The 26,716-nt window shown below is 40.3% G+C and overlaps 1 protein-coding gene across 2 annotated transcripts in view; it reads right to left on the reverse strand.

The window, feature by feature from the left end:
* yap1 (Yes1 associated transcriptional regulator) overlaps window positions 1-26,716 on the reverse strand; it is a 128,025-nt gene that overhangs the window by 12,083 nt on the left and 89,226 nt on the right. For both annotated transcript variants that reach the window (XM_078221756.1, XM_078221755.1), the window contains one exon: window positions 7,003-7,190. In XM_078221756.1, coding sequence (XP_078077882.1) covers window positions 7,003-7,190 — 188 coding nt within the window. The remainder of the gene's footprint in view (window positions 1-7,002; window positions 7,191-26,716) is intronic.

Below are 26,716 nucleotides of genomic sequence, written 5' to 3' on the forward strand. Positions count from 1 at the left end.
CGGGTGATTATGAGTTATGGAGTCTAGGTCACTGGGTATGGTCAGTGAGGCTCAGGAGACTCGATGCTCTTAATGCATGGTGTGAAAATAGTAATTAACTGCATCTAAATGTAATAGAATATCTTTCAGAGCTATATTTTTGTTTTAAAATATGGAAGAACAGTATTATTTGGACACTATGATTTTTTTAAATGGTCACGAGTTCAACGTGGACTGTCAACAAGCATGCCTTTTCTAAGACACCACCAGACCAGCATGGTAGTTGATGGGGAAAAGCTGTTTGTTTTGAAGTGCAATCATTATAGTTGATGAAAAAAAACAGGAAATTACATTACAGAAACAAGCTTTAGGTTTTGGACCTGTTGTTTTTGAAATTAGTGTGCTTTGGTGAATCTAAGGAAGATTGCCCTAACTCACTCTTTGCCTACCTTGTCTGAAATTCTGTGTGGGGTCAACAACCTGCAGCCAGACACTCCTTATCTGAGTACATCTTGTCTGCATTTGGAATGCCGCAAGGTTGAGACAAGAAGAATTGATCCAGTATCCTCCACAGCGAAGCTCTGTTGCAGAGAACCTTCATTCATCTAATGGGACTAGGCCATCTTCACATGAGAGCTCCAGATTGACAGCATCAAAACCCTGCAAACTTTACCTTTTAGTTTAAAAAGTCTATCCTCTAAAGACCATCTCTGCAAAGACCCTATCTGCTTATTGTGCACATGCATGTGTGCGCATACACATTGGGCTATTTTTAAAAAGGGATAGATAGTTATACTGAGTACAATTGTCTGTGCCAGTTCTTGCAACTTATTTCAACAAAGGAAGTTTAATAAATCAATCATTCTAAGTTTATTGAAAAAAGCTTGGTTAAAGTTTATTTTATTCTGGGTCTAACAGCAGCAAAGGTAAATCATAGGTGTCTGAATTAAATTTTTAAAATAATGGTGCAACCTGTAGAGGAGTGAGACTAGATAAACTGTGCAGTCTGCCCATCTCAGCCGTAATGCCATTCAAGTAGACTTTGGGCGGCACAGTAGCACAGTGGTTAGCACTGCTGCTTCACAGCTCCAGGGACCTGGGTTCAATTCCCGGCTTGGGTCACTGTCTGCGTGGGTTTCCTCCGGGTGCTCCGGTTTCCTCCCACAGTCCAAAGATGTGCGGGTTAGGTTCATTGGCTATGCTAAAAATTGCCCCTTAGAGTCCTGAAATGCGTAGATTAGAGGGATTAGCGGGTAAATATGTAGGGATATGGGGGTAGAGCCTGGGTGGGATTGTGGTCGGTGCAGACTTGATGGGCCGAATGGCCTCCTTCTGCACTGTAGGGTTTCTATGATTTCTATGATAGATATGAGCACATGTTCCTTTACATAAAAGGTTAGGCAATTATCGCCTCACAAGCCAACTTGAAGTAGGATGGCCAGGTGGACAGTATGTTAGTTTTTAATTTGTCATTTTAATTCCACATTACCCTTTTTAAATTACTTTTAATACACTGCAAACATGTTTCTTGAATATACCAATTTTTTAAAAAAACTTCATCAACAATGAACAAGCTTAGGATAGTAAGTTGCACATTAAGGCTACCCACAGGCACGGAAATAAACTACATAACGGATGTCAAACTGTTCAGCCCAAGCCATCTTCAAACCAAAATCACTCCAACCTCACTCATAGAACTTCAATATTTACTCACTCGGTGTTCTAGGTCATTGTCAACTTCTCCTAAATGCATAAGAAAATAGACTTTTCACTAAATACTCAGAAAACTAAGGTCTTCTTCCAACCTCCTGCAACAGTACAACTCCTCTCCCTGTCAATTAAGATCAATGGCAAGATCCTGGAAAATGTGTGTCTTTATCCATATCTTAGGAGTCTCCTCTTGAAGGCAGACAATGAAATTAGTCACCAACTCTATCATGTCACTTAAACCTTCAGCCAACTGAACAAAAGTATATTTCAGCATCAGGACCTCAAACCTGAAGCCAAGGTCATGGTTTACCAAGCAGCAGTGATCCCTGAACTCCAATATGCTTTGGAGACTTGGACAACCTACAGCAGGCACCTCAAATCACCACAAGTGGTGCCTTTGCTAGATCCTCCACATCTGGTGGCAAGAAGGATGATGCAACAGCAATATCCTTTTCCAAGCCGACTTGTCCAGCATAGAGGCATTCATCATTCAAAGCCAGGTCCACTGGGTAGGACAAGTAATTTGTCTGCCTGACAAAATAACTGTTCTACATGGAACTGTCATGTCAGGAGACTCCCCAAGAGGACAGTGGAAACTCTTTAGGGATGTCCTCAAAACATTCCTGAAGAGGTCAAACATCCCCTGGGAGCTGCTGGCTTAAGGTCAACCGAAATGAGAAGGTTCTTCTGGGCAGGCAGTGAACACCGAGAGACTGTCGTGAAGATGCTGAGATGAAGCTGAGGTGTCGGAGGGAGGGCACAAACAACCCATCTGTCCAACCCTTCAAACATCACCTGCTCTGTATACATTCATGTCTACAGATTCCGCAATGGCTTTGCAACCATCTCAGAATCCACTGAACCAGAGTGAAATCAAGTCATCCTTGATCCCAAGGGACTGCCTCAGAGAGAGAAGGTTGGAGAAGACTGGATCTGGTGCACCTGAGGGGTCATGTTAGGTCTAACCTTGTCTCAGTATATTGAGATGATTTTTATTTAATTAGGGAATAAAATGTCACGCTTTGGCAAACTTCTCACTGCTGTCTCATCAGCAGGTAGTGAAGTTTACAACTAAAGAAACAGACTATAGTAGTCAGACAGGTTATCAGGTGTAATTTAATGAGGTTAAGTTAAATATTTTGGGAGGAATAAAAACAAGGGTTGCAAACATACTCAATAGAAATAGAGAGATTCAATGGGAGTTTTTTTAAATGGTCAAAAAAAAAGACAATTTTCTCTAGATATGGAATCAGTGACATGTGATCAAGAATTTAAAACCCTCCCAGAGCAAGAATAGGAAGTTGGTTGGGTTTTTTGGAATCACAGACCGTAGGAGCTTGGAATCTTTTGTTGCAAGAAGTAGTTCAATGAGAGGCCAATGCATCTTTCTGAGAGAAGGTTCAATTCATATTTCCAAATGGGGAAAATACAATGCTATAGGCAGACAGTAGGAATTCATTTTGGAATATATGAGCAAAACATCGGCAAAAAGATGATGGACAAAATGATCTCCCTTTCTGTACTGCAAGCCTCTTTGGTTTTACAATTTCACATTTGTAAACACAAATCTTATACCATTTGCCTGCTGAATGTTTTCCTTTGCTGGAGTGAGACAGGAGAACCAGAGAAAAAGAGGGAGACAAAACTGTTTTCTCTCCCCGAAATGCTGCTCTGAAAGTTAAAGGGCTTCCAATAGAACAACATTGAAGTTTTATTAGAAATGTATTATGTTCTTTTAACAAGCATCTCCAATTCTGCTAAAATGGTAAAACTTTCAGAAGATGGACAGCCAGTGAAAAATCAACTGCATTATGCACTGCCATGTGCATCACCATTCAGTTATGGGGTGCACCTTCTAGAATCCAGGCTTTTAGATTGTGTTGAAACAGGTGTAACTGCATCAGCAAAAAAAAAGTTGATGTTCTTTGCTCCATCTTTGAGCATGATCAAAATTAATTCAGAGACACTCAATTCAGATTGTAATTAAGCTGGTGGTGTATCAAAGTAGTAATAATAAAGCTGAACAAGTTTCATTTCCCAATCCTCTTCTGAAATCTTGGAAAGTCCCAGTTTTGGGATCACAAGCTATCCTCTGATGAATCGTTCAGCTGGCTGCACTTCACAGGAGCCTGGTTGCTCCTGTGATTGATTCATTCATGGTTAAATGGCCTGCCAACAGAGCAGTCAAATTTTACCCTTCTTCAACACATGAACTTCCATTTGAACTTTCCAATAGGTCTTGTCGCATAGCGGTCTGGTACTGGATTACCAAACTGGGGGTTAAGAGTTCAAGCGCTACCAATCAATCCTGTAATAAAATTACGATGTCATGAGAATCCAGCAAATATAACCTGCCAGCCCTGAGTGGTCAGTCAATTTCAACAGGGTAAGACAGATTATCCACAGTAAAGTGGACAAATTTGTTAAATGGGTGAAACAAATGATTTGTGTTAAAAAAGGAAACTGATGCAGGACTAGTTTATATCCTGATGGGCAAGAACTGTACTTGCCAAAAGAGCAGCCATGGATAACTAACGTGAGGCAAGGAAAAACACAAAAATAAAAGCAGACAATAATAGAAATGAAACACAGATCCAAACACAGTAAAGCGTAATAAAACAGATAGTAAGATTTACAAAAAGGCATACGGAAAGAAACTTTCAAGGGATGATGACACAGTGGTTAGCACTAATGCCTCACAGCCAGGGACCTGAGTTTGATTCCAGCCTTGGGTGACAGTCTGCATAGAGCTTGCACGTTTTCCCAGTGTGTGTGTGGGTACTCCAGTTTCCTCCCACAGCCCAAAGATGTGTAGATTAGGTGGATTGGCCATGCTAAATTGCCCCTTAATGTCCCAAGATTTTTAGGTTCGGGGAATTAGCAGGGTAGATGCATGGGGTCACGGAGATAGGGTGGGAAGTGGGCCTGGGTAAGATTCTCTGTCGAGGAATTGGTGCAGATGTGATAGATCAAATAGAATCCCTTCAGTGCAGAAGGAGGCTATGATATCAAAATCACCCCCCAAATGTTTTTTAAATTATTCAAAAAAAGACGGTGGTTACTATGGGTCCCTTAAAAGCTGATACTGGTGATATCAAAATAAGTGTTAAAATTGTGTTAAAAATGACTATTTTCTCTGGATATGGAGTCAGTAACGTGGGGTCAAGAATTTTTTTTTTTAAAACCCAGACAATTGGAGCTTGGAATCTTTTGCTGCAAGAATTGTTCAGCCAGAGCCCAGTGGATCTTTTGGAGGGAAGGTTCAATTCATATTTCAAGACTGATTGAACAATTACTTTGTGCTACTATTTATAATAAAAAGGATGGCATTCCAGATATCCCAAGAAAACGATGACTGAATCAAGGATGGGTCGACTATCAACAAATTAACGCCATTATTTTTTTTATTACTGTAAAGATTGACAAATCTGGAGGACCAGATGATTTGCCTTTCCACCATTTTAAAGGCAAAGCATTGCAGACACCCAATATGATCTTTCAAAGTTATCTCAATCATTTATTTAAGGTGGAAAAAAGCAGAGTAGGATGCAATAAGTGAAAAAAAGCACCCAGGATTTATAGGCCATTGTTGTTGGGAAATTGCTACAGTCTATAATTAAAGATCATACTAGCTGATCACCTTTAAAAAATTGTGCTGATCAGAGAGAGCATTATGGAATTGTAAAGGTCAGGACAACCAGATTAACTTTTTTCTGAAGAGGTAACAAGGGAATGCTTAGGAATGTAATTTCTATGGACTTCAGAAAACACTTGATACAGTTACTCATAAAGGGGCTGTTAGCAAAAGTTGCATTCATGGAACTGAGGGCAAATTATTGGTTAACAAATTGTTATGATGTGGAGATGCTGGCGTTGGACTGGGTTAATCACAGTAAGAAGTCTCACAACACCAGGTTAAAGTCCAACAGGTTTATTTGGCAGCACAAGACTCGCATTCCAACCATTATCTTGTAAATTGAGTTTGTGTCTGTATATGCCCTGTTTGTGAACACGTCCTCACTCACCTGATGAAGGAGCAGTGCTCCGAAAGCTTGTGCTGCCAAATAAATCTGTTGGACTTTAACCTGGTGTTGTGAGACTTCTTACTGTAACAAATTGTTGACAGAATAAGGATAATGCGCATGTACTCTAATTGACAGGATGTGACTAGTGGTAGCCCACAGGAACTGTGTTAGGGTCTGAACAACTCACTATTTGTTTTAATTATTTAGACAATGGGATAGAGAACACACATCCAAATTTGTGGAAGACATTGATGGGCAACATTACAAACAGTGGAGATGGAAGCATAACATTATAAAGGTAATAGATTAATGTAATCTCTTCTGCTATTGTTACATTGTGTATCAATATCCGCACTCTCCCAAAATTTAACTTTAAGATCAAGTGAATGAAATCTATTTGCCACAACTGTACCCAATGCAAGCATGAGAGAGGTCATCCACTTTGGGTCTAAAAATGATTAAATCAGAGTACTTTCCAATGTCACAGACAGGTATGGAAAATAATCAAAAAGACTTATGGATGTTACAGGATGTTAGAAACCATCCTCAGCTATACAAAGGCATGGTTGGACCACACCTGGAATACTACAATTAAAATTGAAAATGCTGCAAATACTCAGCAGTTCTGGCAACATCTATAGTGAAAAAAAGTTAAGGTTTCATGATGACTCTTCATTAGAACTGGAGTACTAAGTTCTAGGAACTAGATTGGATGGGGGATATGTTAGTCTTAGGAGGAAATGCAACACACACTTACTGGAATGATACCTAGACCCCAAGGGTTAAATTATGAGGAAAGATTACACAAACTATGGTTGCATTCCCTGCAGCTTAGAAAATCAAGGTTGATTTGATCAAAGTTTAAGATATTATGGGGAAACAAATCGGACCGATAAACTATTTCTACTGGTTGGATCACCTAGGATTAAGGGAGTAAGCCTAAAAATTAGAGGTAGGTTTTTGGGGAGTGAAGTTCATATGTAGAAAGAGTAGAAGTCTGGAATGCTCTTCCACAAACCAGTCAATGGGTCAAATTCAGAGATTAATTAAACCAACAACATTAAAGGGATATGGGAAGGGAAAAGCAGGCATATGGAGTTAGATCACATTGATTTCATTCAATGGTCGATCAGGTTTGAAGGGCTCCTGTTCCTTTGGTCTTATCTGATTCACTGTGCTGAACAGAGCATACATTGCAAAAATAATTGCTTGTAAAGTTAATTTTGTTTTCTAAAGTCAATGGCTACAGTAAATTTGTTAGTTTACTCGTGTCAACTCAGGCACTCACCTGTCGTAGGAGCTCTTGATGTTTCAGTCGAAGTCTCTCTTTCTCAAACTGGAGTTGCTGGAGTCTCATTTGCTGCTGTGTGTTGGAGCCTGAGATTGCTCCTCCTTGTGGACTGTGAGGACTATGAGGACCTATGGATGGAGGCGGCTTGACAGGAGCACTTTGAGTCAGTCTTTGTTGGTCCATTGCTGTTGTCAAAAGAGAGACCATATTGTATTATTCAAACAAATTCAGATCTTACTAAAACATAATATTCAAGGCTATATCTGGGATTTGAGTATGTTACCAGCAATGCTGGAGAATCTTGCATGCCAGTGGTTCACAATTTAAGCCAAATGCAAATATTTCCCAGAATAAGAAGGATGTGGAAGCGCTGGAAAGAGTGCAGAGGAGATTTACCAGGATGCTGCCTGGTTTGGAGGGTAGGTCTTATGAGGAAAGGTTGAGGGAGCTAGGGCTGTTCTCTCTGGAGCGGAGGAGGCTGAAGGGAGACTTAATAGAGGTCTATAAAATGATGGAGGGGATAGATAGAGTGAACGTTCAAAGACTATTTCCTCGGGTGGATGGAGCTATTGCAAGGGGGCATAACTACAGGGTTCATGGTGGGAGATATAGGAAGGATATCAGAGGTAGGTTCTTTACGCAGAGAGTGGTTGGGGTGTGGAATGGACTGCCTGCAGTGATAGTGGAGTCAGACACTTTAGGAACATTTAAGCGGTTATTGGATAGGCACATGAAGCACACCAGGATGATAGGGAGTGGGATAGCTTGATCTTGGTTTCAGATAAAGCTCAGCACAACATCGTGGGCCGAAGGGCCTGTTCTGTGCTGTACTGTTCTATGTTCTATGTAAATGCCAAAAAACATTTCTAAAAAGCTTTGGACTCTACTCAAACAACTCAACAATTCAAACAGCCCTGAATATCCGGGTTTCAATATTGCAATCGACATGCAAAATACCCACAAGTTCTTGGACAAATCAACTCACTGTCAAAACAATCAACCTCCATTAAAGGCTTTGGATGTGTCCTAGGCTCAGGTAATACCAGATATAGTCAGAGTTCATCATGAGCTGCATGCCAGTCTGTTATATCTTCATCATATTAAAATTTGGTACCAAAAATTTCAGTGTGGTGCAAATATGGATTTTTAAGAGCAGTGGACATGTGTCTCAAGTGTCCTCAAGGTTCTATATACTGTATTTCTGAATTTATTATTTGGAAGTGTATTACTATAAAACTTGAGATACCTTGACAACATTTACAGGGACACAGTATGCAAGAAAATAATTCCAAACCAAGTGCTTTCAAACTTAAAACAGGAAACTATATTAAAGGTTTTTCAGCATGTGTTTGGATAAAAGTGCTACCAAATACTACCTAGCAGTATTCTTGAGAAAGAAATATTGGAACAAAATGTAATGCAATAGTTTATGCAGTTTTGTACTTTAGTCCTTTGTAGACTGACATCACATAATTCTAACTGAAGACATAACTCTGACCTTTTACTTTAAGATACTAACTAGCTTACTATGTACTGCTAGTACTTTTCATTAGATTTTTAAAATAAAATGTGCACTGGTTGGACTTTGGATGCCTAGTTTTAGATCTGCCTGGTAAAATGTAATCTGTTATTAAAGTCAGGTTCTGCTGGTTTTCCTGTTAATGATCAGGAAAAATGACAGTTTCTTTTCAGCTCAATAGCAATAAAACAAGAGATAGACTAGTTGTATCGATCAATAATCTGAACAGTTATTTCTTCAAATAAGTAAAACGAAATTGCATTGAAGTTGGATAACTCACACGAACCAGCACCTGATACTTACCTTATTTTCCCTGACTTACTGTATTTTCACAACCTTTCATAATCCTGCATTAAAATTCAAAACTCCCCTTTGTACTTCCAAATTAGACCCATGAATAATCCATAGGACATTAAGCAGCAGAAACATCATGGCAGCAACCTGCCTAAAGCCCCTCATTCTAAGCAATGGCATTGGCTGTTTAGGACCCTTTCAAGGACCTACTACTCACAATGTAAGCATACTTTATTCAACTCACTAAAAATATATATGTGGAATTTAAAATTAAATAGAAAATACAATCATTTTGGCCATTCGGCCCCTCATGCCTGCTCTGCCAATAAGATCATGGCTGATCGGTTTGTGTTTTGAATTCCACATATCCATCCACTCCCGATAACTTTAGATTCCCTTGACCAACAAGAATCTATATCTTGAAAATATTCACTTCCACTGTGTTCTGAGGCAGAGTGTTCCAAAGTCACACAACCCTCAAAATATTTCTCCTAATCTCTTTCCTAAAAGGGGTCATCCTTAAAACAGTGTCCCCAAGTTCTGGACTCACCCACAAGGGAAAACATCCTTTCCACATCCTCCACTTGTCAGTCACCCCGCACTCTTCTGAACTCCAATCTGTCTAACTGCCTGCTCATCCATCAGCCTAGTAAACCTCTTCTGAACCACCTCCAATGCATTTTCATCCTTCCTTAAACAAAGAGACCAAAACTGCACCCAGTATTCAAGATGTAGGCTCCCCATGCCCTATACAACTGGAACTCAACCTCCTTACAGTTCTGCAGAAGGATCATGTGGACTTGAAACTGGAATGTCCACAGATGTTGAATTTTTCCAGCATTTTCTGTTTTTATTTCAGATTTCCAGCATCCACAGTATTTTGTTTTTATTTATCATTACTTTTATGTTCAATTCCTCTCCTAAATAAATGATAGCATTTGATTAGCCTTAATTACTTGTTGCGCCCGCATACTAACTTTTTGTGAAAGATGTAATTTATCAAATCTACTGGCCATTCAAGTAATTTTGAAAGAGTCATTTAATCCTTTATGATTGATTTAGAAAAAGTAATTGAGACTATACTTTGTGGCTACTATTACTTACTTTCCTGCTGGCTGGCAATTTATGAACTGTGTTGTTTATAATTTGGAAATCAGTATAATCATGTCAAAAGCCCAAGAATCAGAGTGTTACTATTGACCTTCTGCCGAAGGGCCACATGAAAAGTTATTCAGATTACACCCAGAGCCATTTGATTTGTGTGTCTTTGCTGTGACTGATAAACATCATCATCAATATAGTTGTGTATATGCAAAGTAATTGACTGGAATTACTTGAAAAATCTGGTGCCAGTGAGTAACATTCTTGGTTTAACTTTTTCACGGAATCATAGGATCCCGACAGTGTAGAAGGTCTATTCGGCTCATCAAGTCCGCACCAACTCTCCAACACTGCATCCCAGCTCGGCCCAATCCCCGTAACCCCATATATTTACCTCACTAACTTATACACTAAGGAACAATTTAGCATGGCCAATCAACCTAACCTGCACAACTCTGAACTGTGGGAGGAAACCCACACAGACATGGGGAGAACGTGCAAACAGGCAGTCACCCGAGGCTGGAATTGAACCCAGGTCCCTGGTGCTGAGACAGCAGTGCTAACCACTGTGCCATCATGTGGTTTGTAGCAACAGTTGGTTTTCAGCATCCAATGGTAACAAACACTCCCAGATATGACACTAGTGCTGCCAGATGCACATTAAAGCTTGTGCTATACCAACAAACCTCTCTCTTCAACCACAATGTTGCAGGACTAAATACTTCCACTTACCATACCAGCAATTTTGCTCAGAAAACACAAGCAGTTATTCACTATCACTGCTAATGAATCAAAATTTTGTTGCAGAATGATGGATGTGGAAAAAAACCCACCATAGCTTAGCAGAATTTATTGATTTCACAGTCAGCAATTCATGCCACTTCATTCATTTACAGCTAAGAATAGATTCCCATCTGTAATTTTTAAACAACTTTGATTTTGCTGAGGGAATGTGCTAGAAAAAGCAGCCTTAGCCAAGTGAAGAGCAAAGACCACATTTCCTAACGCTGTTTCTTCACAGTAGTTGACAACATACCCAGCACGCACAATGTATTGAAAATACTGGCTTAGGAACAAAAGGTTTGCACACCTAATAGTCCAGATGAGAATAATAAACATCAAACAGACTTGTATTTATATAACACTTTTTACAACCTTCCCAGAGTGCTTTATAGCCAATTAAGTAATCATTGTAATGTAGGAAACAGAACACGTGTGTGCACAGCAAGGTCCCACAAACTACAATGAAATAAATGCAGTAAGAAGTCTCACAACACCAGATTAAAGTCCAACAGGTTTATTTAGTAGCACAAGCCACTAGCTTTCGGAGCGCTGCCCCTTCATCAGGTGAGTGGCAAGTGCCACTCACCTGATGAAGGGGCAGCACTCCGAAAGCTAGTGGCTTGTGCTACCAAATAAACCTGTTGGACTTTACCTGGTGTTGTGAGACTTCTTACTGTGTTTAGCCCAGTCCAACGCCGGCATCTCCACATCATGAAATAAATGGCCAGGCAATCTGTTTCTAAGATGTTGGTTAAGGGATTATAATATTGGCCAGGCCTGTTCCTCTCTGAAATAGTGCCATGGATATTCGACATTGACCACCTGTCCCCTCGGGTCGATGGCACCTCCAACAGTGCAGCACTCTCTCAGCACTGTCAGCTGAAATTTTGTGCTCAAGTCTCTGGAGTGGGACTTGAATCCACAACCTTCTAACTCAGGTCAGATCAGATCACTGATCCTATATTTCAAATTTGCCACACCATGAACAAGAAAGGTATCAGTTATACAAATTATGACTGCTGATGAGTTGATAAATTCAACCAATGAGTAGCTGATCCATTTAAATTAGAAAGATTCAAGCTATACACCGATTTAGAAAAAGAGATAGTGTGAGGAAAGGATAAGGCTCAACTCAATCGAATAGGCTGGCATTACCTGTACACGAATGATGTCGACTGGCTCCATGTAGCTTAGCAAGGGGTCAATACCTTCAAGAAAGATGGCACATCTCAGAGAATTTGTGGGAATATTCTCCATTTGCTAGAGAAATTGAAAGCCATTGTAGATGTGTAATTAGTACTTTCTAAATTTAATGGAACAATGGTAAGAGGTGAATTATGGAATGAAGTAGGAAGACATTTTTTGGGTGAGAAACTGAACCAATTCTAGAGCAGCATCATTTTCTAAAATGGAGACTTCCACAGGGATATTCAAAGTGACAAGTCACCACCAACAGTGGAGCAGAGACACAAAGCCAGGTGATGGGGATTGGGAAGGTTAGAAGGGCAACGCCAGTGGGGCAGAAAGAATTGAGGGGAAAGGGAGGGAGGATAACAGACCTACGATAATGGACAGCTGCTGGGATGGTTTTGAGATGGAGATGTTGGAAGGTGGGGAGCTGGATCATGTTCTTCCCACACACTTTTATATCTGGATTACATTGCCTCTCCCCTGACCATAAGTTGAAGGATGTTTTTCCTCACCTCCTCCTCTACCCCTGCTCCTCCGATCTGGATCATCATCTTGACTCTGAATGGTAGAGTTGATTTCTCAAAGTCTGGCATACGTGCTAAGTGGCACCACTCGAGACTTAAAACACCCCATCTCTGTTCACTTTGAAATGTAAAAGATGTCCCCGATCCATTGGTCTGCACCTTATAAGGATATTTGCTATTCCCAATGGCAAGTGGAGTGAACTAGTGGAAACAATCTTTCACTGTTTTTCAGAAAGGGAGAGGGACAAAAGTGGTAATGGCAAGTCTGCCTAACCTGCATTGTTGGGAAACAACACCTCTATTCTTCAGTTGGGCAACCCGATTTGTTGTTTCTTTCTAGAACAGAGGCTCATCACCATCGTACTCCACTGCTGAAGATTTTCTTGTTGTAAAAATTCTCCTATTATTATTGCTGAAAACAGACATGTTGCTGAAACTTTGTCTTATACTTGTCTGGATAAATGCAAGAATGCTAAATTTCAAACAATTGCAACAATTTATCCTACAGGAGAAAGAGAGTGCTGACTGGTTGGCAAGTCAAACCTGATTGGCCGAGGCAGTGTCATGGAAAGTAATGGGGAACTGTAGACTCCCCAAGCATCTGGTAATTCAGAAAAGGCATTAGGCATGAAAATATTCCTTTTATTTGCAAAGAACAAATGCGTGCCACTTCTAGCAACCGTAAGTGAACCACATTAAGAGCTCAACTGATATTCTTAAATTGATTAATGTAGCTATTAGTGCACTCAGCCAGAGTTGACTTGCCAACCAATTAACACTCCTTTCTTCTTGTAGCATAAATGATCATTTGAAATTTAGTATTCTTGTTTATCATGATGAGTGCAAGATGAAATTTTTCACATCTTTCTTTTTAGCAATATAAAAGTTCTGTACTACCACTTCCTCCAAATAAAAGGTATTATCAAAGGACCCTACATAAATAATTCTTAGATATGCCTGCTGGCTTTTTGATGGGATATGTGAACATTCTTTGTTCTCGTTCTACTTGCATCTTCTCCTTTACTATTTTCAAATACTAAGGATTCAATTGGTGCTGTTCCCTGCTTTTGTCTGAACTGAAAAATTTAATTAACTTTTCTTCCAATTTTCACCTCTTCTTCGCCTTTCCTTGATTTATGCCCGACTCCCCTTCCCTTCCTCAAATTCTTTTGTCTACATTTTTGGGAATAGGTGATCAACACTGACTCCCATAGTTACCTTGACGACCCTTCCTTCCACCTTATTTCCAACGAAGAATGCTCCATTTTCCCAGTTTTTCTGCGGCATCCATTCTGACAACATCACTATCCATATCTTTGCTTTCCCCCAACCGAGGCTGCCCCCTCTCACGATCGACAAAGCCCTTGACCGTGTCCATTCCAATTCCCATACTTCTGTTCTCACTCCTTGCCCTTGCTCTCAAAACCCATTCAGTTTCACCTTCTAGACCACCAGTCTAAACATTCAACAGATTATCTTCTGCCATTCCACCAAACAACTTCCCCTCCCGCCAGCATTCCAAAGGGACCATTCCCTCGACAATATCTGGGTCTACTCCTCAATTATCTCCAATACAACTATTTCCTCTTTTTCAAGAGCAGGAGAATGCGTTTTTACCTTTTTCTCCAACGTCTAAGACACCAAACACGGGTCTCTACGGTAGTTGAAAGCTAGCATGGCACAAAGGAAAGGCAAATGATGTTCGATTAACTTTGAAAAGAGTTCTTTAATGAAGTAATGAAAAGAGTTGATGAAGGTAAAGCAGTTGACGTATGCCTCTACTTTCAAAAAGCACTTGATAAACACCACATAACAGACTTGTTAGTTTATGTGATTAAAGGGTTGCATGGATACAAAACTGGCCAAAGAACAGAAAGCAGAGATAAGTGAACAGTTCATTTTCAGACTAGTGGTGTCACTCGGGTTGGTGTCAGGACCATTGCCCTTTTTGATAAGTATTAATAGTCTGGACATGGGTAGAAAAGGCACCATTTTGAAGTTTGTGATGGACACTACACTCTGAAATTTAGTAAACAGAGGGGAAAACTTTGGGGGGGGTCAGAGAGACCAATAATGGGTAGACACATGACAAATGAAATTTGGTTCAGACAAGCGTGACATCAATAGCTTTGGTAGGAAGAATGAGGAGAGGCAATACAAATTAATGATGTAATTTTAAAAGGAGATGCAAGGACAGAGCACGCTGGAATGTTCCTGCTCAAATCTTTGACAGCGACAGGACAATAAAAAATGTTAAAAATAAAGGATTCTTGGCTTTATATAGAAGCAGAGAGTACAAAGCAAGGAAGTTATAATAAACCCTTTTAAAACATTGGTTATGGTTCACCAGGAGTATTCTGCCTGACTCTGGGCACTAGTGGATGGACATCAAGGGCCTGAGAAAGAATGCAGAGGAGATCAATTAAAATGGTATCAGGAATGTTAAATTAGGTTGACAGATTTAAGAAGCCAGCCAGGTAGGCTGAGAATATGGTTGAAAAATAGGCTTGTAAATAGAAGCAGAGTACGAAAGTAAGGAAGATGTTGTAAATCTTTATAAAACATGCTCAACCTGAACTGGAATATTACATCAAATTCTGGGTACTAGACTTTAGGAAGGATATGAAAGCATTAGGGAGAGTGCACAAAAGATTTACTGGACTTGCTCATTGGAGAGGCTGAGGCTGTTCTTCTCAGAAAAGGTTGACAGAAGATTTGATAGGTGTTCAAAATCATGAGGAGTCTGGACAAATGGGGAGAAACTGTTCCCTGTGGATGAAGTCCACCCTCAATGAGATTAATCTGATTGAAAGTTCTGTTGCAAGCGTCCGAAGTTGCAGAATACACCCATCATTTTGAGATTATTTACCTGCATTGGCATGTGGTGCCCCAACACTTGTTGCTTCTTAAATTCTCATCATGTTGCAATCCCTGCATGGCCTCAGCCTTTCCTCCTCCAGTTCAACAGCAAGTGCTGCATGTGCTCTTAACCTAGGTGTGAACACCACCAGTTGTCTTGAAAGCAGTATGCTTGCAATTGTGCCTCAGCTGATCTTTGTGTGCCAGCCTTTAATGAATAGGTCAACTTACACATCGCAGATTACAGAATTCTACAGCACACAAGATCAAATTACACATTTCAACAAAACATATGGTGCATCTGGCCTCCAAGGAAACTAATCAAAAATTTAGACCAACCTACTTGTGCTGCAAATAATCGAGCCTTTTGGAGACTTAGCTCTACCAGTCTTTTCACGAATAATGTACTTTATTCACTGTCATTTCAATTGATTACGTCCATCATTAATTAGTCACAGCTCCTGATTGTTCCATCCAGAGCTATAATAAGCAGGCCATTACCTCTGGCCCATAGTAATAATCCCACCTACTATTTACTGCTTCATCCATGACATTATCCTTTGTTTCCCAGTAAACATGTGGCTGACCCTTTATCTTGCAGTGGGGTGATTACTTTGGACTGCTTCATTAATGTTGCACTAAATGACCATTTTCAAGCTTTTTAAGCGCAATTTACAAAGCCAAAAACTGTAGAACAAAAGGAGCCAACAGTGGCGACCAAAGTCCTGAATCAGCATCAACAACTTCCTCATTAAATAAAAAGCCCATTTTACAAAACAGTCAAAGTTCTGCTCCACAGTGAGATGCATTACTTTATTACTACCTTCAAAAAGAGCCATTTAGATTTATAGCTATGTTCTGGTCACCTCACAGAAGAATTTTTCCCATAGACACAAATTAAACCAAACAGCAGCCGTCTCAGAATTTCCTCATTGCACAGTGCAATGTCTTAATTGTGCTTTACTGGATGATTTATGAAGCCAATTAATAGATTAAATCCAGATTCAGATTCACTTCAAATCCCAGAGTATGTCCTCTGCTGACTGAGCTATTGTAAATCTTTTATAATCCCGCAAAGGATGTAAAACATCACACATTACAGAAACGTGTTTGATACACTGGAAGTATACTGGCTAACGTATCGGTGCGATTCTGGTTCAAACAGGTTTAATTTTGCTGCAGCGTTTACTAAGCAGTTTTGCACCATTATAGGCTAGTTGCCAGTTAGTAGACAAGAGAGAGTTGAAAATAAAAGAAAAATCAATAAGAACCCAGAGAAGGAGTTATATAACACTGGCTCCTGTCAATGCAAAATGGCCATGCAAGATGGCTGGCTGCTGATACCCACCTGCACATGCGCACTTGTCCGCCCAGGCACAGAAAACGAATGACATCGTTGGTCAAAGACACAGTGCTAACAAAAAAAACTTTGTGATAGAGGGGAGGGGAATATTAAAACAGTGAAACTTTAGTTTCCCTTTCCAATTACTGAATTAGCCATTCAGCTCTTCAATTAGATCATAGACTATCTGCATCAATCACCACCTATCTTGACTCCAACATGCTTAGTTAACAAAACATATCAATCGCAGATTTTGAAATATTAATTGAGCTAGCATCTACAACAAAACCTTGTGTATTTAAATAGTGTCTTTAATGTAATGAAACATCCCAAGGCTTCTTATAAGAGCATTAACAAAATACGACATCAAAATAGGAGCTTAGGGAGCCAGAGGCAATGGCTAAAACACAGGTGGGAATAATCAGGAGCTGTGACTAATTAATGATGGACCTAATCTAATTGATTTACAGTGAAGAGAGATATTGTTAGGTGACCCAAGCTGTGTCAGAAATAGCTTTAAGCAGCATCTTAGAGGAGGAAAGCATGGTGGAGAGATATAGGGAGGTCTTGCAGATTAGGGCCAAGGTAAGGCATGGACAAAAACTCAAGCAGCCGGAATTAAAATGCAGAAATCTCAGAAGGTTGTGGAGTGGAGGAGATTACAGAGACAGGGAAGGGCAAAGCCATGGAAGGAGCTGAAAATAAGGATGAGAATTTTAAATTCAAGATGTCGCTTGACCAGAAGCCATAGATGATCAGTGAGCACAGGAGTGATGGGGGAACAGAACTTGAGAAAGTTTAGCCCTGGGCAGCAAAGTTTTGTATGGTCAAGTTTACAGAGGATGGAATGTGGGAGGTGAGCTAGGAGTGTAGTCTTTTTCTTAAAAAAAAAGACTGTCAGGCCATCCTATCTACTGATTGGAAACGAGCCTATAATGGTATGAAACTAGTTATTAAGCTCGACAGCAAAAAAAAAACTTGTTTGAACCCGAATCTCAGCAATACAATATTAACCAATATCCTTTGCAGGATTATAAAAGGTTTACAGTACTTCTGTCAGCAGAGGACATACTCCTAGGATTGAAATGAGTCTGTTATTGACTAGGCAATCTGGAGGTACCGATTCATGAACAAGGGTTTCAGCAATTGATGAGCAACATTGTGGGAGGAGTTTCAAACTACAACTACCCTTTCACATCCTCTCCAGAAAGGTCTTGCTCTGACTTTAAGGTTATGTTCCCTGGTCCAAGACTGCCTGGGCAACAGGGAAATTTTATGTCTTCCCTGTCAATTCCTTTCAAAATCCTCAATCAAATCATCCTTTAACCTTCTATTGCCCAGAAAGTATAAACTGACTCGGATTTCTTCTTTATTTAACACTCAGACCTCAGTGACTCAGGGTGGCAGCTCACCACACCTTCAAGAGAAATTAGCGGTGGGCAATAAATGCTGGTCTAGCCGGTGACTCCCACATGGCATGAAGGAGTAAATTAAAATAAACACTCTGTGCGGCACTCTTCAAGATATAGTATGTATTCTTTTTAAAGTGCGCTGCCCAATATAGCAAGTTATCTAACCAGGGTTTTTTTAAATAGCCATAGCAAAACCTCCTCCCCTTCCCATAGCCGTCCAGATATGAAGGCAAATATTCCATTAGTCTTTCAATTATTTGCATAAGACTATTACAGTTTAGTGATGTGTCAATGAACCCTTAAATCTCTCTGGACTGCCACAGTTCTTAGCTTTTACTTTTCAAAAAAAAGTGAATTTACACTATTTTGCTATCCTGTTTTGATCCAAAATAGATGACCTCACACTTGCCTGCACTGAAATCCATCTGTCACTATATTGCCCATACTTCTTACCAATCTAGATGCATGTTATCCAAAGCATTAATATATTGCATAGCTGAGACCCCTGGATCCTTTTGGGATATGATCAGTCAATTCCTTCCAATTCTAGTACATTCCCATTGTTCATACTCTGTCATATTGTGCCTCACCAATCTCCTAACCACCTCAACCTTCTACCAGTCTTCAATTCCATGAGCTTAAATTTTATCTAACAGTCTCTCAAGTGGAATTTTACTGAATTCCTTCTGGATGTCCATATAAATGACATCCCTAGACATTGCCATCCATTATTTCAGTAAACTCGCCAAAAATATCTAATTAAATACTTTAGGCATGACCAACCGTTACGCATCCATGTTGGCGCTCTAATTAGCTCAATTTTTTCCAAGCAGTTCGTCATGTTGACTTAAATAATAGATTCCAATAATTTTCCCAGAACATGTGTTAGACTAATAGGACCACAATTTCCTGGTTTTTCCTCACTTAAGTTTTCTGGTGTAAGGTAATATTTGCCATTTCCTTGCCACAATCATTACAGGGGTCAGTGAGTTGCTTATGAGTTACCTTCATATTGTGCTTACTGTGCAGCACTGGGGCAGCCAGCTTCCAGTGCACTGGTCTCTGGTGACCCCAGAGTAAAGCGAATGGATTAATTAAGGTTGGCCACTTTGGAAGATCATTTCAACAAATGCAATTTAAAAATCATTTTCAATACAGCATGTCGCTTTGAAACAAATAAAACAAGATATTCTCACTATGCAATTGTTGAGACATTGACTAGATTATGTGCTTAAGTTTTTTTTCATTTTCTGGACTGGTGATAGAAGGGGTGCTTAAGATAAGGTAATTTCATTGGACTCACTCCAAATTAAACTGTGGAAAATTGAAGGATAGCCACTTGGAAGGTTGTCTCATTATCTAGCTCAGTTCAAAAGCAAATCCAAAAATTCAGGTTGGATCATGACAACATTTAGGAAAAGAAAACTATGCAGTGACTGTACCAGGACAAGCACTGGAGGTCAGGTAAATAAGTAACTATTGGTGATGGGAGAAAACTGGCTATTTTGCGCTTGAAATGGATCTAATTTTGGAACCAGCTTCAGAGCATATTAAGAGTCAGCCTTTGGAGGTGTGAAATCAGGAAGCATTTTGCATAAAAAGGAGTGTAAAATCTGGAAGTGTTCATTTCTATTGACCCAGCTAGATTAACTGAAACTTTGAATTGGTTTGTTTTTTTATCAAATAAAGTTGTCGGAAAATTACAGAACACAAGTCAGATGAATGGAGTTGAGGTATGGATGATCTAATTTGTGTTGTCCAATAGGATTTCAATGCTCACTAAACTGGTGGTGATCAAGTCACTGTACTGACCACATTCTACAAAATATACGCAATATATTAGCATACAGTGTCTCAAAACTGGCGAGCTCGAGACAGAGTCAGTGTTGGAGTTTGGATCTTTGCTGGTTTTTGGATCTGGTGGATCCGGCCAAGTCTAGTTGGGTCGGGTCAAGGGTTGCTCAGACTAGGAAAATGCAGGCATGTGAAACTGACATCCACGCCAATGCAGCACCCAGCTAAACAAGTGGCAGAAATGCAAAACACTGCAGATGCTGGGGCTCTGACAAAGGGTCATCTAGACTCAAAACATTGCTCTACTCTCTCTCCACAGATGCTTATAAGATATAGGAGCAGAATTAGGCCATTCGGCCCATCGGGTCCACTCCACCTGATGCTGTCAGAGCTGTTGAGATTTTCCAGCATTTTTCTGTTTTTGTAAACAAGTGGCATGTTATGTTACACACCCAACAATTGAAATTCATGCATGGAAACTTAAATTCACGTTTTCAGATAGCCAGATTTGGCTAATGAAAGAAATATACAGTCTTTTCAAAATAGGTTTGTGAATAACCAACAGCAATCAAGACCAGTACACAGATTGGCATAGCCAGGAAACTAGCTTCTAAAAGTTTTCCAATCTACCCGTTTGATGAAGGGTATATTCACTCCTGGTTAGCAGGGCTGGTACAATTTTTCACATTGATAAGGGAGGCCAGATTCAAGCAAAAGAACTGACTCCTTTTACCCATTAAAATGTCTAGATGTTAGAGATAACCTTGAACATACTGGATTTACATAGTTAGGTTTCTTAGCAACAAGGGAGGAATTTTAAGGTACAATGCACTAATGAGCTCCTTTCCTGTTGACAGGTGGAACATTATTGGCTAAGGTAATACTGAGTAATATCGTAATGGGATCCTCCAGTTTGGATGATAGGTTGGGCGGGGAATTGAAATGTTCAGAAGAATATACCAATCACACATTTACTGTTACGCCAGAGAGGATAGTCGGCACTCACTAACTGCCTTTTCTCCTGATGCATGCGTTAGCAATAAACTTTCCAGTTCTTTGAATACATGCTGTCTTCCGTCGTCCTTGTATTGGTTGAGTGAGATTAGTTGAGTACAAGACACCCCAATGGGACACCTCAGAAAATTCCTCTTGCACTGATCTGCAAAGCAAGCCTGTTCTATACGCCCAAATGATGGTGACAATCTGTTAACTGACTGTTCGACAGTGAGATCCAGTTTATTAAACAAAAGCAAATTTCAAGAGTATACTGTCTCAATTTTATCAGAATAGATACATTAGGAGACTCAGCGACAAATCTCTAAGCATTGGCTGTCACCAGCTATTTCTGAATACTATCTTGATATTTAGTAGACCTTTGGCTCAAGGCCAACCTCCTGCAATCACTTCTTTTATACTAATTATGATCCACTCCTTGTTTCAACAGGCGTATCAGGATGAAGGAAGAATAAATTTGCATGCTGCTGCAATGCCCGAGCTTGCCAACCCCAACTGGAGGAAATGCAGTGTTGTGCATTACTCATGCACCTCAACTGTCATGTGAAAGCCGTAAACTCCCAACTAACTAAAACCAAGTTCTTCAGTTAACACCGTGTGGTGAACCACTGTAGTATTGTCTGTTTGAGAGATATGCCTGGACACGCCCCTGCTGCCTCAATCCGGGACTCCGCCCTTCTCTGGGTATAAAGGCGACTGCTCCCCGCCCCCTTTGCCTCAGTTCGGATTAGCTCCCATTCTTTCGTAAATAAAAGCCTGTTATTTTGCAACAACGAGTCTTTGCATAATTGATGGTGCATTAATTTTATTTACAAAAGTTTTTGGGATGGAGCAACTCTTAAAATCTGATAAACGTGACTTGGACCCTCAGACTGTTGGGGCCTCAAACTGTTTTGATCACTGGCTGCGCTGCTTCGAGACCTTCATCGCCTCCTCTGCCGTCATCGTAACCGACATCGACAAACTACACGTGCTCCACGCCCGCGTCAGCGCTCACGTCTTCGCGATAATCCGAGACGCGGAAACTTACCAGGAGGCAATCGATCTCCTAAAAGGCCAGTACAACCGGCAGCCGAATGAGGTCTACGTCAGACATCTGCTGGCCAGTCGCAGACAGCAGCCCAGGGAATCGACTGAACAATTCCTGCGCGAACTGTGTGCACTCGGCAGAGCCTGCAGCTGCAAGGCCGTTTCAGCCGCCCAAAACGCCGACGACCTGATCAGAGATGCCTTTGTCACGGGCATCAGGTCGACCTATATCCAGCAGCATCTACTGGAACAAGGTGGGCTGGACCTGCAAAAGATTGTGACGCTTGCCGGCTCGCTGGAGGTGGCTTTTCGGAATCTCGAGGCCTACATCCCCGACCACGAGGGTGCACCGTGGACACCACGACCGCCGCCACCTCTGTACCCGGGAGGGCCGCAAACCTACGCCACGCCCAGTCACCGAACTGACCACTGCAGCAGTCTCCGGAGGCCCAAGGTGCTACTTCTGCGGCCTGGAGAAGCACCCACAACAATGCTGCCCGGCGAAAGACGCAATCGGTCTTTCCCAAAGCTGGTTTGGCTTTCAAAGGATTGCACAAAGCAATCACGCAGACCTAAATGTATCATTTAGAATTAAATGCACCAAAAGTAAAGGAACAGAGAAAGTTACAAAATCTTGGACTATTTTTCACATTTCATTGAGCAGGTGGTCCACAATGGAACTATATTCTGATAAACATTGTCACAGTCTGACCAATATGTCACTCCTATCTAATAGCAGCTCAGGTGCTATTAGACAGTTTAGGTGACAAAGTGTGACACCCTCCTCATACCCACGGCTGCAACTTTAATGCACTGTATTTTAGATATAGAAGATAAGCATCATTAGTTTGCCACAAATGGCAAGTGGCTAACGTATTAGACAAGCACATTTCAATTGAATGACAGAACATGCTCGAAGGACTGAATGGGATACACCCGTTCTTACCTTCCAACTTCAATACAGGGGAGTCAGTTGAAATTTAAAATGTAGTGTGAACACTACAAATTAATTTCCTCTCTTTTATCTGTAGTGAAAACGCAGATGCATATATCTGGTACTTCGACTGAAGATATTAGAATCGACTAGGTTAATCTATTCTTAAATATTGATTTTTCTCCCACATCATTTTTGTAGCTTGTGGAGCTAACTTTGCATTTCATGTTACCTCTTATTTTTCCTCCTAAGCTAAAGGGTCTACAGTTTCCTGATTTCTGTACACCTCCTTCCTTGAATAGGAGCATTACATTTGTGGTTTTTCAATCTGAGATCTTCACAGAACTAGGGAAATGTGGAAAATTACAACTTCTGCAGCCAGTTTTAAAATCCTTTGATGCATGCCTTCAGGTCCAGGGCACTTGTCGGCTTTCAGTCTCATTAGCTTTCCTAGTACTTTTTTCTTCAGTGACAGTGATTATTTTATGTTCCTCCTTACCTTTTGCCCTTTGATGTTCCGCTATCCTTGAGATGTTTTCGTGTTTTTTTTGTCCAAGGTAGATACCAAATACCTGTTCAAAGGTTTTGCCATTTCCTTGTTTCCCATTAATTCCTAGTCTTAAATCTCTAAGGGACCAACATTACTTCAGCTACTCTCTACTTTTTTAATACCTGCAGAAACTCTTCGGGAGGAATTTTACTATCCCGCTCGCTACGATTCCCGTCGCGCGTGGGGGGGGGGGGGTCTGTTGACCTGGAGCGGGATTTTTCAGACTTGGGGCGAACGTGGCTGTAAAATCTGGTCCGTACTACTACTCATAATTCCGTGTGGCATATTCCCCCACTGGGCCACCGGGAAAATGAAATTTTTGGATTGTTACAGGACTCACTAGAGGCCTGTCCCTGTGCACAACATTAATAGGTTTGTGCAGGAGAGGATGAACCAACATATATGAAATCAATCTGATCCAGTTCATTCATTTTAGTTGCTCCAAATACAAAAACATGGAATCACTAAACTGATACACATTTGGTAGTAACAAGAGCCAGAATCTAATGGGTATATTTGCTCTAGTACAGAATGTGATGCCATTTCAGTAACATACACAGATTTACCATCAACTCTTGGGACTATGCTTCCTCTTCATTATGGCTACACATCCAAAGATCGACTTATCTGTCTCACTGCAGCCACACATGCATTGTTGTTCTCAAGCTATTATCCATCAATATTACCAGGTCACACTGTGCATTTGAGGCATTTACCTTATTCCCCTTTCTTTAGTGTCTCAGATTTGTGTTCATCCACATTAATTACCATTTGTTACTCAATCTTCACTCTCATCTCCCTATCCCCCTCCGACCACCACCCTGCCACATGTGATATTTGCAAACTTTGTTAGCTATGTTTCTGGTCTCAATTCCAAATCATTTATACGCATTGTGATCCTTAAATCTGTAGCAGCACTCCGAAAAGCGTGTGTGCTCTGAGGTGATAAAAAATTCTATGAATGACGTCGAGAGAGATTCCACCAAACCATGAAGCAAAACAATTCAGAAAAGCAGGTAACGGTCTAAATGGCAAGATTCACACAACCATCAAATAACCCATCATGGAAGGCAGATATCACATGCTAAACAACACTATAGAGATATGAATGAGCTGTCAGTCAGAAGTTCTTTCCCCCGATATGACAATTAAATATTATAATTACAATTAAAAATTTACAGTACACATTTATATAGCTGTTCTGTTCAGATACCATTACATATTCCATTTGCCTATCTTGAACGTTTCAGTGATATTGGGATTTTATATTACCTTTTTGCAAATGCAGTGGTGCAATACCAGTTATTAAACCCCGAGCATTAAACTATTGCTTTTGTTTCATTACTGGGATTCATAAATAGCAGAAAGGAGGATGCAGTTTAACTCACTTCCATGACTATAAAATACAGGAAACTAAAACAAAGCCAACTCAGGTCAGTACAGAAAACCATGGAAGAAAACATCCCCTCACTCTACTCCTCAACCAGACTCTCAAACTCGTCAGTAAAGATCAAAAAAAAGAATTCCTCTCCCTTTCACTTCAGCCTGGAGTTTCAGTGCGTGTTTGCCTAAAATTGGCATAACCACCGAAAGCGATTACAGAATTTTTAGTGCAATTTGCATTCTGCAAGATCTGCATTAGCTGTAAAAACACTGTGCTGGAAGCAGGTCCCTGCCCCCAACCTCCTGCTCTAATTTAATCACCAGAGGGAGTTTCTGCTATGTGCGCTCATCTGCAAGCCTTCAGGGAGGCTTTAAAATTAAACCAGCAATGTGTTTTTTTTTAAACCTTTGCTGCTCTTTCACCACCCTCTTCCCCTTCGACCACTTCCAACCCAATCCCCACCCCATAATCTCAAATAGCCAAAGAGAAAAAAAAGTTTACTATTAATAAAATAGTTTAAATACAGCATCTATATCAAGAATGCCACCCAGTCATCCAAGGAACAGTCCATACATATACCCTCTAACCAGATGGAGTACTGTTAGTTTTATGATGTGGAAAATACAAGTTTGCCATATAAATTAAAATTTTGTCAACTGATCTCCTCAATGCAAATGTTATTTTTTTCAAGTTTTAAGCTTTTGCCCAGCAAAAAACAGGCAGTGGTAGGAGGGTCTCCAGCCCAGCAATATCCCTCAGCCAGCCAAAAGCTTAGCAAAGGCTACCATATTGGGCCACCCACAATGTACAACCATATCCTTGGAGCAGACCTCCAGCTAAGCATCATCCTCTGGCCAGCCAAAAGCTTAGCAAAGGCTACCATATCTGCCCACCCACCAAGTAAAACCATATCCTCAGAAGGAACTTCAAAATTAGCCAAAAGTGGGCACAAACCCAAATTAATTTTAAACACTTTTGAAAAAAATAGCAAATATGAACAACCAAAAGCCAGAAAGCTTAGGACAAGACCAAAGCCCATGGGACAGATTGGCCAGAGAGTAAACACACCTTAACACCTTTCATTAGACCCTGGCTAAATCCAGACAAGCTTGGATTTAGAAAGATGAATTGGATTTAGGACCTGAACCTGTATCAATCCAAGTCTGGCACAGGACAGTATGGCGTTCACATGACAAAGTGCTCTCTTCCACCAGTCATCAAAAATTCTACTTGCAATTCCCTGTTCAAATCAGGTCTTATCCAAGCGAGGGTATAGCAATTTAGGGACAGTAAATGGTTACAAATTTAAAAATTAAGCCCTTTATTGCTCAGAAGAAAGTCAAGCAAATGACCAATTCTGGTATGGATGGAATAGACGAGGATATGAGAAAGTGGGTGTGTATAAAAGTAAAAAGGGTCTGATTTGCACAAATATCAAAAATGAGAGCACTGCAAAAAGTATTTAGCACACAGGCTATCAAAATTAGCAGAATTACTGTTCTAATCTTAAAGTCCTTGAATCTTTGTAACCCCATTCCGGTTCCAGTGGGAAAGTCGAATTGAGCAAAGACTGGGGAAAATAACGGGCGTTACTTTTTAAATGCAACCAAAGGATACTTTCTACAAGAATGCAATTTTTGCTTTAATTTAAGAAACTGAGAAAATGGCTTTACATTTTCTTTAAAAGTGAATTCCGATAATTTAATGAATGATCACAATCTAAAATGTTTCTCTACACAGTTCCTCTCAGATCTGCTGAGTACTTCCAGCACCATCTGTCTTTATTTCCAAAACCTTAAAATCTGGTCACTTAGAGGTGGCAGATGGCGATTAATTTTTTTTATTTTTGTGATAAACACATTTTCAGTGGTTTTAATCACACTTCAAATTATCATTCTTAAAGAAATGATGAGAAATGAAAGAATTTTTAAGCCAAAATAATTTTTGTTTTAAAATGCTATCCGATTGCACTAGCTTATGG

The sequence above is a fragment of the Mustelus asterias genome, chromosome 10, assembly GCF_964213995.1.
Source record: "Mustelus asterias chromosome 10, sMusAst1.hap1.1, whole genome shotgun sequence".
Classification (NCBI taxonomy): Eukaryota; Metazoa; Chordata; class Chondrichthyes; order Carcharhiniformes; family Triakidae; genus Mustelus; species Mustelus asterias.